Below are 13,801 nucleotides of genomic sequence, written 5' to 3' on the forward strand. Positions count from 1 at the left end.
TAGCTGGGATTACAAGCATGCGCCACTATGCCCGGCTAATTTTGTATTTTTAGTAGAGACGAGGTTTCTCCATGTTGGTCAGGCTGGTCTTGAACTCTCAACCTCGGGTGATCCACCTGCCTCAGCCTCCCAAAGTGCTGGGATTATAGGCGTGAGCCACTGCACTCGGCCTCTTTCATGCTTTTTTAATAGAAATGGCATGTTGTAATGGTGTTCTGTGCTTTGCTTTCTTTGGATTCACTGTATTTAGAAACAGAACTTAGAAGATATATTTAAATCAAGCAAATTATATGTTTATTTAATCTTTGACCAAACAATCCCACTTCTAAGACTATCCAAAAGATACAGTGGCAAAAATACAAATTGTCGCATATATGATATGCCAACAACTAATAAAAATGGCTACTGTTAGAGGGAAGGAAAAAACCAGGGAGGAGACAAGGATGAAAGACATCTGAATATACCTTTCTTCAAAGAAAACTAGTTCTAGCCAGGCATGGTGGCTCATGCCTGTAATCCTAGCACTCTGGGAGGCCAAGATGGGAGGATTGTTTGAGGCCAGGAATTAAAGACCAACCTGGCCAACACAGTGAGACCCCATCTCTATTTTTTTAAAAAACAAAAACAAACTAGTTTCAACTTTGGAATCATACAAACATTTTACATAATTTTTAAGGCATCCCTAAAAACTGAAAGTAAAGTAAAATTATGTACAGATTTGGAGCAATAACTAGAGAGGAACTATTTCAAGTGACTTTAAAACACAATTGTTAGAAGCAGGGTTTCTTAACCTCAGCATGACTGACGTTTTAAGCCAGATAATTCTTTGCGGGGAGTGGGGGTGGGGACAGGGCAGTTGTCCTGTGCATCATGCGATGTTAGCAGCATCCAAGGCTCAACGAGCTTCTATAATTGGCAACACCTGGCACATACTGCCATACATCATTGCTGGGAGGATTAAGTGCTGTCTGTGTGACACCACTGGGGAGTGTTTTAAAATATAGGTTTTAGGTGGCCTGACATGGTGGCTCATGCCTCTAATCCCAGCACTGTGGGAGGCCAAGGTGGGAAGATCATTTGAGCTCAAGCATTTGAAACTAGCCTGGGCAACAGAGCAAGACACCCGTCTCTAAAAAATAAGATAAAAAATATAAAATATAGGTTTTATTATTATTCAGGTATGATGAGGGCAACAGATCAGGTGACTGCCATTGACAAGAAAGCTTGTTAGACTTACAGATTCCAAAAGGGGTATGGCATGCCACAGGGAGCCACACTGGGAAGCCCAGGGTCAGTGCGGAGGCAGAGGGAATGAGGGGATCAAGTGGAGTAAGAGCCTTGTTATTTCCATGGGAAGGAAGGGATGAGGCCGAGTAAGCAGACTGGCGAGTTTGAATAATTTCAGCAGGCTCTGGGGCCTAGGGGCTTTCCCTAGCTTTTTGGTACCTGGCCCTGTGGTGATTAGGGCAGGTGCATATCCCAGAGTATGGCATATTGGCCTAGAGAATGAACGTCCTGTAAAGGACAGGTTGGGGTATGGGCTCCAGATTGGCTGGTTTACATATGAAAGGAACAGTCATAGGTGAGTCATTTATTCTCTCCAGGAATTGGCTAGCCCTAGGAAGAACAATCTCTCCCCCGAATGAGCAAGGTCCCCTCCCATGTCAAAGAATCAAACATGCAACGCTCATATCGAGGGTACAACTAGAAGCTTGTGCTTGTCTTCTGCTGGACTTCGCTCATGTGCCTTCTCTGTTTGCTGATTTTAATCTGTATCCTTTCACTAAAATAAACAGGAATTATGTGTATAACAGTTTTTCTGAGTTCTGTGAATCTATCTTGTGAATCATCAAACATGAGGGTGGTCTCAGGGACTCCTGACACGGCTGCTAGAGCCATCAGGTGGAAGGGTGGTGGGGTACTTTATAATGGAAAAGACCAGACTGACACCACAGACCCCATTGCTCAGTCACAGCAAGTGGAACCACCAGATGTCATGTTCCTCTCCACACGATGGAAAACAAAGATGCAGAGTCACTCAGGAAGCACTCGTGTCAAATCAACTGCACCTGAATCTAATCAAGCCTCTATGTGTAACTGCACATTTAGAGGAAATATTGGGGAGATAGGAACCTTTAAACAACAATGGGGGGAAATAAGCAGTGAAATACAAAATGTGGGAAATACTACAGGACAAAAAACCCCCCTCTTAACACAGAAAAAAAAGGGTAACTGTTACAGATTTAAAGAGACAAAAGACCTATCAATCAAATGCACAATGTGGCTCTTATTTAGATTTTAACAAATAACCAAATAACAAACAGTCAAAATACATTTTTGAGACAACATGGGAAAACTGAGCAGACTACATATTAGATATTAATTCTGTTAGGTGAAATATGATGGTTAGGATTTGCTTTAAATGGTCAAAAAAAATGTTGGAGGGGACGAGGCAATAGATCAAACAAGAGCAGCAACAAAGCTGACGTTTGCTAAGTTCGGGTGATGGTTCAGGGGAGTTCGCTGTGCTAGTCTGTATTTGTGACTATTTAAAAATTTCCATAACAAGTTCAAAAAAGAATATGTATTTAAAAATGAGAAGCAGTTATCAGCCAAACATAGGTTAAGAAACATTAGTAAAATAAAAAATCCTTTCACCTGCCGTTAGAAATAATAAAAAAGAGGCCGGGCGCGGTGGCTCAAGCTTGTAATCCTAGCACTTTGGGAGGCCGAGACGGGCGGATCACGAGGTCAGGAGATCGAGACCATCCTGGCTAACACGGTGAAACCCCGTCTCTACTAAAAATACAAAAAATTAGCCGGGCGAGGTGGCGGGCGCCTGTAGTCCCAGCTACACGGGAGGCTGAGGCAGGAGAATGGCGTAAACCCAGGAGGCGGAGCTTGCAGTGACCTGAGATCCGGCCACTGCACTCCAGCCCGGGCGACAGAGCGAGACTCCGTCTCAAAAAAAAAAAAAAAAAAAAAAAAAAAAAACAGAAATAATAAAAAAGAAACCGTAAAAACAAATTTTATAAATGTATGAAATCTGAGAGTCTGCTAAGATTGCAGAGATGTGATTTTAAGGCATAGATGAGATTTTAAACTTGGGTTTTAAGAGATTAAAATAAAATGTAGGATGATGAGGCCCGGCGTGGTGGCTCACGCCTGTAATCCCAGCACTTTGGGAGGCTGAGGCGGGCAGATCACGAGGTCAGGAGATCGAGACCAACCTGGCTAAAACAGTGAAACCCTGTCTCTACTAAAAATACAAAAAATTAGCCGGGCGTGGTGGCGGGCGCCTGTAGTCCCAGCTACTTGGGAGGCTGAGGCAGGAGAATGGCATGAACCCAGGAGGCAGAGCTTGCAGTGAGCTGAGATCGCGCCACTGCACTCCAGCCTGGGGAACAGAGCACCAGACTCCATCTCAAAAAAATAACATAACATAACATAACATAACATAACATAACATAACATAACATAACATAACATAACATAAAAAAATAAAATAAAATAAAATAAAATAAAATAAAATGTAGGATGCTGGATGGTTAAGTACCACTTTTAGCTCTTGAGAAAACAGGTAGTCCAAAGTGAAGGTGCCTTTGGTCTCCAGCCTTCAGGTTTTTTTCTAATCTCTATTCTGAAGTCTAAATTTGTTTTTTTTTTTTTTTACACTTAGAGTTTTTTTGGGGGGTACAAATTTAACATAAAATTTAGGAAAAAAAAGACATTATCCTTTTACGTTTTAATGTAAATCTTTTTCCTTTAAAATAAGGTCTCATAAAAGAGAGAGATGCATCATCCTCTAGATAAAAGCTCCTGCCAGCCCAGGTATCCTAACTGCTGTCATAATGTGAGATTTGGGGTCAGGGAAAAGAAATTGATTAAAGCAGAATATCGGAGACCCTGGCCTTCAAGTAGTGATATTGTTGCTTTTTTTTTTTTTTTTTTTTGGAGATGGAGTTTCACTCTTATTGCCCAGGATGGAGTGCAATGGCGCGATCTCGGCTTACCACAACCTCCGCCTCCTGGGTTCAAGCAATTCTCCTGCCTCAGTCTCCTGAGTAGCTAGGATTACAGGCACGTACCACCATGCCCAGCTACTTTTGTATTTTTAGTACAGACAGGGTTTCTCCATGTTGGTCATTGCCCCCCAGCTTTTTTTTTTTGAGACAGTCTCACTTTGTCGCCCAGGTTGGAGTGCTGTGGCATGATCTCAGATCACTGAAACCTCCGCCTTCCAGGTTCAAGCAATTCTCGTGCCTCAGTCCCCCAAGTAGCTGTGACTACAGGCGTGTGCCACCACGCCCAGCTAATTTTTGTATTTTTAGTAGTCATGGGGTTTTGCCATGTTGGCTAGGCTGGTCTGGAACTTCTGCCCTCAAGCTATCCACCCACCTTGGCCTCCCAAAGTGCTAGGATTACAGGTGCCACTGCTCCTGGCCTTCTTTCTTTCCTATCCAAAAGGATTTCTTATGGAAAAACATTCAAGAATAACTTCTTATGACATACATGTATTATTTCTGTAATTTAAAAAAATTTTCAGAATATATGCTCACACAAAAACTTGTACACAGATGTTCATAGCAACCCTATGTACAAGACCCACAAAGTGAAAACAACCCATATGTCTAACAACTGATGACTGGATAAACAAAACATTTACATCCATACAACTGACTATTTTTATTCCATAAATAGTAATAAAGTACTGATTCATGCTACAATATAAATCTTGAAAACATGTTAAGTGAAAGAAGCCAGTCACAAAAGACCACATATTATACGATTCCATTTATATGAAATGTTCAGAATAGACAAATCCAAAGAGACAGAAAGTAGATTACTGATTGCCCTGGGGTAGGGGCGTTGAGGAATGGGAAGTGACTGCTAATGGGTTCTGCAATGGGTTGAGTGGTATCCCCCAAAACTTCATGTCTACCTGGAACCTCAGAATGTGACTTTAGTTAGAAATAGAGTCTTTGCAGATGTAGTTAGTTAAGATGAAATCACACTGGATTAGGGCAGGCCCTAAATTCAATTACTGGGGTCCTTATAAGTAGGCCATGGAAAGACACAGACACAGGAAAGAAGGCCATGTGAAGACAGAGGGAGAAACTGAAGTGATGCAGCCACAAGCCAAAGACTGCCAGGAGCCACCAGAAGCTAAGGAGGAGGCACGAAAGACTTCTTTAGAGCGGCAGTCCCCGAGGCACGAAAAAGTCTTCCTTAGAGCAGCAGTCCCCAACCTTTTTGGCACCAGGGACTGGTTTCATGGAAGACAATTTTTCCACAGATCTAGGGGTGGGGATGGGGGATAGTTTTGGGATGACTGAAGTGCATTACATTTATTATGCACTGTATTTCTATTATTATTAAATCGTAATACACGATGAAATAATTATACAACTCACCATAATGTAGAATCAGTGGGAGCCCTGAGCTTGTTTTCCTGCAACTAGATAGTCTCATCTGATAGACAGTGACAGATCATCAGGCATTATATTCTCATAAGGAGTGTGCAACCTAGATCCCCTGCATGCACAGTTCACAATAGGATTCACACTCCTAAAAGAATCTAATGCCACCGCTGGTATGACAGGAGGAGGAGCTAAGGTAGTAACGTGAGTGATGGGGGGTGGCTGTAAATACAGATGAAACTTAGAGTGCTCACCCGTTACTTACCTCCTGCTGTGTGACCTGGTTCCTAACAGGCCACAGACAAGTAATGATCTGTGGCTCTGGGGCTGGGGGCCCCCGCCCTAAAGCTTTTAGAGGAAGCGGAAGCCCCACCGACAACCTGTTTGGACTTCTAGCCTCCAGAACTGAAAGGGGATACATTTGTTTTTATTTTTTGAGACGGAGTCTTGCTCTGTCACCCAGGCTAGAGTGCAGTGGCACGATCTTGGCTCACTGCAACCTCCACCTCCTGGGTTCGAGAGATTCTCCTGCCTCAGCCTCCTGAGTAGCTGGGACTATAGACATGCACCACTATGCCTGGCTAATTTTTGTATTTTTAGCAGCGATAGGGTTTCCCCATGTTGGCCAGGATGGTCTTGATCTCCTGATCTCGTGATCTGCCCGCCTCGGCCTCCCAAAGTGCTGGGATTACAAGCGTGAGCCACTGCACCCGGCCAGGGATACATTTCTGTTGTCTTAAGCCACCCAGCTTGTGGTACTTCGTTAAGAAACAGCTCTAGGAAACTATTACAGGCACAAAATTTGTGATGAAGATGTTCTAAAATTGATGGTTGCACAACTCTGTGGACATACTAAAAACTTTTTTTTTTTTGAGACAGAGTCTTGCTCTGTCACCTAGGCTGGAGTACAGTGGCGTGATCTTGGCTCACTGCAACCTCTGACCTCCGCCTCCCAGGTTCAAGCGATTCTCCTGCCTCAGCCTCCCAAGTAGCTGGGATTACAGGTGTGCACCACCATGCCCAGCTAATTTTTGTATTTTTAGTAGAGACAGGGTTTCATCATGTTGGCCAGGCTGGTCTGGAACTCCTGACTTCAGGTGATCCACCTGCCTCAGCCTCCCAGAGTGTTGGAATTACAGGCGTGAGCCACCGTGCTGGGCCTAATAACTTTTAAATTATATACTTTAGTTGGGTGAATTTTATGGTCTGTGAATTATATCTCAATACAGCTGTTATGAAAAAATATAGCCACAAAATGCTGAAGAACCAATAAGGATCTTGAGTAACCCCAACATGGGAGCTTCCATTTTCAGTCAATCATTCAAAGTCTAAAGTTGAGTGTTAAACATTCAACATTAGTTAAAACAGGATTGGCTGCTGGGTCTACTGCTGATTTGCTGTAGGGCCTTTGGCTTTTTTTTTTTTTGAGATAGGGTCTTACTCTGTCACCCAGGTTGGAGTGCAGTGGTGAGATCTTCGCTCACTGCTACCTCCATCTCCTGGGTTCAAGCAATTCTCCTGCCTCAGCCTCCCAAGTAGCTGGGATTAAAAGTGCACACCACCATGCCTGGCTTGTTTTTGTATTTTTAGTAGAGACAGGGTTTCCCCATGTTGGCCAGGTTGGTCTTTAACTCCTGACCTCAAGTGATCTGCCTGCCTTGGCCTCCCAAAGTGCTGGGATTACAGGCCTGAGCCACCTCACCTGGCCACCTTTTGTCTTTTTGGACAGAATTCTTTCAACTGTAAGTCAGAAAACGAACACAAACAGGCTTAATCAAAATAACGATAGGAATTTGTCTCACATAATTGATGTCTAGGGTGGGTACTGGCTTCAGGCATCTAAACAGTGTTACTAGATCTTTGATTCTCTTGGCTGTTTTCCTTTGTTGCCTTCAATTCTTTGCTGGCTTTCTCTAGGTAGTAGGAAAAGATGGCCTCCGGCAGTCCCACGATTATGACTCTTACAGCTCCAGATCAAAACAGACAGCCTTTCCTGATACCTCTGAGAACAATTCCAGGGCAGTCCAGGGCTGGCTCACAGGCTATTCCTAGAGCCAAGGAGTAAGGTTAGCTTCAGCCAAGTCTGAGGCACAGAGCAGGATCACTCAAGAATGGGAAAAGAATGGCTCCCCGAAGGAAGAAAGGCTGGGAATACAAAATATATGTTCGCTATGCTAGGCAAAGCTGTAAAACTTGCAGAGTGTCAAACATCATTTCAGCTCAATAAATATTTGCTGAATCAATGTAGGAACCCATAAAACAGAGCTGCTGTGGAGTACTTTTAAAGCATCATGTTCCAAACCCTGATTTCATATTTTAGAGAAGCAATAAAACACAATGGAAGTCAGACAGCGAGGGCATTAGTGAGATGCCATTTTAGCAGAGAGCTACTTCAATCAAGTATAACCTGCTCTAAGTTCCAGATTCCATCTGTATTACACAACAGAGATGCAGTGCTCAGAAAGAATATTCCCTGATTTAACCACCAAAAAAGCTAAGACTTGTCCTGTGTGAAGGAAGGCAGTTCAGGATGAAGGGTCCTGCTACCAGAGCAAACATTTCCTTCTCACTTGAACTGGTGATAATCCGGTGGGTTTCTGATCCAGGATCCAAACGCCTGCTTCCGGAGTGTGCTCCAGGCTTCCTGGTAAGAGGATGCAGCCTCCTTGTAATCTTGGTAGGTATCCAGCTTCTGCACCCTAATGCACACAGGCCACCAAATACACAGATTCTTACTGAATAGCACACCCTGGGGGCCACCAGACACCTGAGCAAGCAACTGGACAGACTTGTAACGAGAGACTTAGGAAGAGGAGTTCAGTATGCTTTTGTGAAAGTGGATCACACAAACTACTTTATTCTTGTCATACTCAACTAAAACAGAGGCGAGAAGCCAGGGGTAAAAAGCACTCAGGGTGCATAACATTGCTCCAAGAATGCATTCTCTGCAAGCCTGGCTGCTGAAATTGCCTGCCAGTTTTATCTAACAGCTACTGAACCAACCTGCTGCAGACTTTAACAATAGTTTTACCCAATGCCGTCACTTGGCAGCTCCTCATAACTTTACTCGTGCCGCTGAACTTTCTTTTTTTTTTTTTTTTTTTTTTTGAGACGGAGTCTGGCTCTGTCGCCCAGGCTGGAGTGTAGTGGCCGGATCTCAGCTCACTGTAAGCTCCGCCTCCCGGGTTTACGCCATTCTCCTGCCTCACCCTCCCGAGTAGCTGGGACTACAGGCGCCCGCCACCACGCCCTGCTAGTTTTTTGTATTTTTTTTTTTTTAGTAGAGACGGGGTTTCACCGTGTTAGCCAGGATGGTCTCGATCTCCTGACCTCGTGATCCGCCCGTCTCGGCCTCCCAAAGTGCTGGGATTACAGGCTTGAGCCACCGCGCCCGGCCGAACTTTCTTGAACAATATGTTACATTTCTTTTTTGAAAAATAAAGCCTCTAACTTTCCCTTTGTTCTTCAGACATACTGAAGACCACCCAGTCTGTGCATGTCTTGAATTTCAATTCTTATATCCCAAATAAAACATTAAATTTAGAGATTTGTCTTTACATTTTTATTTTGACTTCTGACACTTTCCTAGAGCAACTCTGTCTCCTTTGTAGGGAATTCATGACACAGCAACGTGAATTAAAACAGTTAAGAATGAACAGAATTCTAGGTTTCTATGGTCCTAGTGGAATCAGAGAAAATAAAAATAACTGTCTACTTTTTTGGTTTAAAAGTTTTCCAGGTGAGGCATGGTGGCTCACGCCTGTAATCCCAGCACTTTGGACTTTGGAAGGCCGAGGCGGGCGGATCCTCTGAAGTCAGGAGTTTGAGACCAGCCTTACCATCATGGTGAAACCCCATCTCTACTAAAAATACAAAATTAGCTGGGCATGGTGGCAGGCGCCTGTAGTCCCAGCTACCCGGGAGGCTGAGGCAGGAGAATCACTTGAACATGGGAAGCGGAGGTTCCTGTAAGCTAAGATTGTGCCACTGTATTACATAGCCTGGGCAACAGAGCAAGACACTGTCTCAAAAAAAAAAAAAAAAAAAAAAAAGTAACTACCAGTTATCAAAACCCTACTGCAAACTAGGCTCTTGGTCATATGCAACACTTCCCTTAATCATCTCAGCTACCCTGTCTCAAAAACAAACAAACAAACATGCCGGGCATGGTGGCTCACGTCTGTAATCCTGGCACTTTAGGAGGCTGAGGCGGGTGGATCACCTGAGGTCAGGAGTTCAAGACCAGCCTGGTCAGTCAACATGGTGAAACCCCATCCCTACTAAAAATACAAAAAATTAGCCGGGCGTGGTGGCATGCACCGATAATCCCAGCTACTCTGGAGACTGAGGCAGGAAAATCACTTGAACCTGGGGAGGCAGAGGTTGCAGTGAGGTGAGGTTGCGCCACTGCACTGGTTAACACCAGCCTGGTTAACAGGAGCAAAACTCTGTCTTAGAAGTATCTCTTTACCTCAATTCAGATTTGACATATAGAATATATGGAAATCCAAGAAAGAAGCCAACTGACCACAGATGCATCACTTCAGTATGCGTGATGGTGATGACAAGTGGCCAGCCTCTTCATATAGAAGCTTCTAGCTACTCCTTACTTTCCCCACTGGCATATAATGAAGGATTCACTTGGTCTTTGTCACCAGTTCCTGGGAACCTCTAAACTTTGGAGTTTCTGGAAGTGTCTTTGTCATGCATGGCAGATCTCTCTGATCACATGTGAGTTTATGTTTGACCAGGTAACTCATGGTGGGCCCCCGAGATAGTTTCAGGATGATACTGGTCATGCCAGAAAGACCAGCCACGTAGAGAATTAGGGCTCTGAGACACGTGATATCAGTTTGACCTCTTGTGAGAGGAGGGGGTTGGAGATTAAGTTCAATCACATCATGTGGCCAATAATTCAATCAATCATAATAGCTAATGAAACTCCAACAAAAACTTTGGACACTGATGTCTGAGTGAGATTCCTGGTTGGTGATGGACAGCAATGTGCTGGGAAGGTGATGTGTCCTGAGGACATGGAAGCTGTGCCTTTGGGACCCTCACATATCTGACCATATCCCTTACTATATCTCTCTCCTTTTGGCTAGTACTGATCTGTAGCCTTCATAATAAAACTTTTAATGGCAACTATAGTGCTTTTCTGAGTTCTGAGAGATGTTCTAGTGAATAACTGAACATGAGGGGGAGTGGAGACACTCAAATTTGCAGCCAGTTGGTCAGAAGTATGGGTGGTTTGGGGCCCTCCTTAACCTGTGAGACTTCACCTAACTCTAGATGGTCACTGTCAGAACGTCACTGCACCCACCTACTTGTTCCCAAGAGTGGTTTTAAAGTTCTCTACGTTTTTGTTTGAAGAGCAATTTAAGTCATGGAGCTGCAAGTTCAAAAGGAAAAGAGGAGAGTAACACTTGTAACAGAATATATTGCTCTTAGAACACTCCCATTTCCACAGTGATCTCCATCTAGAGGTGGAATCAAAGGAGGGTCTGGAATGGCCAAGCCCCAGTTCTATCCTTAGTTTTTTATAACTCTATACCACCAAACTACCCATCCTCTGCATCTCAGATCATGCATGTATCTGCAAAGAGAGCTATGGGGAAAGAAGAACTTGTCGTCAACAATAAGTGCCACAGGCTTGCTGAACTACTACTCCTGCCAAAGCTTCTTGCTACTCAGAAGCCAGAATCAAAACAGATGTCTTCCTAAATATGAGAAAACATAGGTCAATAGCATCACCTGAGGGAGTCTGGCCACTTGTCCCTTGCAATTCTGCTTAGCAGCTTCTGGAATGATCTAAACAGTTCCACTTTGCTGATTTGGGATCTGTTTGGAAAAAGAAGGCAAAGACGATTTATTAAGTGTTTAGTATGTTCCAAGCCCCTATCACAAAGATGCCAGGCTTCACATGGTTTTTAGGTTTGAAGATTTCACTTGTATTTGGTGAGGAGAAAATCCAGACCTGGATGTCTGATTAGAGTGAGGTACAAAAATGAGTCTAACCTTAAGAAATGTCATCAGCGGTGGGATCATTAAAGTGACAAGCCCAAACGGGTACCCTGAGGTGCAATTACAAAATTTTGCCCCAGGATATCTGTAAGACACTTCTGGCTACCTCCTTTCAAGGGAGCTGGCACCTATGGGTTTACAAGAAATCGAAAGCTTTGTTTGAGACACGAGTGCTGTTCTCTGTGTGAATCGTCAATATAAAATCCACTTGGACGAGCCGCCTGAGGCAGAATCCCCGGACTCCTGCCATGGGCATCACAGCCTTTAGAGACCAAGCGTTTGCTCCTAAACAACACAATTCTGGGTGGAGGTCATGGTTTGGAATACTTAAGGAAGTGAGTATTGATTCTTTATGAGCCCACCCAGGCCTTCGTGGTTGCCTTCTTTTCCCTCATGTACACAATTCACGAGCTGCATCTAGAAACTGGGAAATGCTGTGTGTACCAACAACGTGCAGTCTCTCTTTCACACACCACACCCTGCATCACCCCAGCAGACCAGCAGATCACACCCTCAGTGTAGACACCATGACCATAACTGCTACACACCCTGCATCACCCCAGCAGACCAGCAGATCACACCCTCAGTGTAGACACCATGACCATAACTGCTACACACCCTGCATCACCCCAGCAGACCAGCAGATCACACCCTCAGTGTAGACACCATGACCATAACTGCTACACACCCTGCATCACCCCAGCAGACCAGCAGATCACACCCTCAGTGTAGACACCATGACCATAACTGCTACACACCCTGCATCACCCCAGCAGACCAGCAGACCGCACCCTCAGCGTGGACACAGTGACCATAACTGGTCCACACCCTGCATCACCCCAGCAGACCAGCAGATCGCACCCTCAGCATGGACACTGTGACCATAACTGCTACACACCCTGTATCACCCCAGCAGACCAACAGATCGCACCCTCAGCATGAACACCATGACCATAAATGGTACACACCCTGCATCATCCCAGCAGATTGCACCCTCAGCGTGGACACCATGATCGTAACTGGTACATGTGAAATAGGGAATTATGGAGTCTGCACAAAATCTCCCTTATCCGGCTGGAACCCAGCCTGCTTCAGGAACTGCTGCTTAAAGGGGAACCCTGAGCCCTCAGACACTGCTCTCCCAAGGCCTTAGCTGGAGTGGCTGCTGGCACTCAGGAAGATGAGGCCATTTTAGCATGAAAACAAAGCAAAAATTAATGGAACTCTCATGAACAAATTAAAGAAAAATAATATAATTAGAGATGGCCAGACATGGTGGCTCATGCCTGTAATCCCAGCACTTTAGGAGGCTGAGGTGAGTGAGCAGATCATCTGAGGTCAGGAGTTCAAGACCAGCCTGGCTAACATGGTAAAACCCTGTCTCTACTAAAAATACAAAAACTAGCTGGGACTGGTGGTGCATGCCTGTAATCCCAGCTACTCAGGAGGCTGAAGCACAAGAATCACTTGAACCCAGGAGGCAGAGGTTGCAATGAGCCGAGACTGTGCCAGTGCCCTCCAACCTGGGTGACAGAGATTCTGTCTCAAAAAAAAAAAAAAAAAAAAAATACACACACACACACACACACACACACACACACACACACACACACACGTACATATATATAACTATGGGAAAAATATATGCAAAGAAAGCATTTGGTAGAATTCAACATCCTTTGAATTATTAAAAACCTTTTGGCAAACTAGGACTCGGGAAAAGTACTTACATTTATAAAGGGCAACTATAAAAAATCTATAGCAAATATATGTCCTTAAAATCAGGAATAGGACAAGGGGTACTTGCTATCACCGCTTTTATTCAACATTATACAGAAGGTTCTGGCCAGCAGAACAAAAAAGAAAGAGAAGTGAAAAACAAAAATCAAGTCATCATCTGCAGATGATTTTGATACTGTCAGTTCTAGTCAACATAGTAACGTAAGATAAATAAATAAAAGGAACAGAAGATTGGAAAGAAACACTACAGTTGACCCTTGGACAACACAGGCTTGAACTGTGTGGGTCCACTTACACACAGATTTTCTTCTGCCTCTGCAATCCCTGAGATAGTAAGACCAAAGCCTCCTCTTCTCCTCCTCCCCCTCAGCCTACTCAACATGAAGATGATGAAGATAAAGACCTTTATCATGATCCAGTTCCACTTAATGAATAAATATATTTTCTATTCCTTATGCTTTTCTCTCTTTTTTTTTTGAGATGGAGTCTCACTCTGTGGCCCAGGCTGGAGTGCAGTGGTGTGATCTCGGCTCACTGCAACCTCTGCCTCTTATGTTCAAGCAATTCTCCTGCCTTGGCCTCCCAAGTAGCTGGGATTACAGGCGCGCACCATCAAG

The 13,801-nt window shown here is 44.2% G+C and overlaps 1 protein-coding gene across 22 annotated transcripts in view; it reads right to left on the minus strand.

The window, feature by feature from the left end:
• The window catches only part of ADAT1 (adenosine deaminase tRNA specific 1), a 49,840-nt gene that overhangs the window by 13,269 nt on the left and 22,770 nt on the right, over positions 1 to 13,801 (minus strand). For 13 of the 22 annotated variants that reach the window (XM_077983932.1, XM_077983937.1, XM_028840561.2 and 10 more), the window contains 2 exons: positions 11,175 to 11,261; positions 6,996 to 8,119 (listed from right to left, as the gene is read on the minus strand). The exons of 4 other annotated variants lie outside the window; for them this stretch is intronic. In XM_077983932.1, the coding sequence (XP_077840058.1) occupies positions 7,987 to 8,119; positions 11,175 to 11,261 (220 nt within the window). In that variant the 3' untranslated portion in view covers positions 6,996 to 7,986. 22 annotated transcript variants of the gene reach the window in all.

Source organism: Macaca mulatta, chromosome 20 (genome assembly GCF_049350105.2).
Source record: "Macaca mulatta isolate MMU2019108-1 chromosome 20, T2T-MMU8v2.0, whole genome shotgun sequence".
NCBI classification, from domain to species: domain Eukaryota; kingdom Metazoa; phylum Chordata; class Mammalia; order Primates; family Cercopithecidae; genus Macaca; species Macaca mulatta.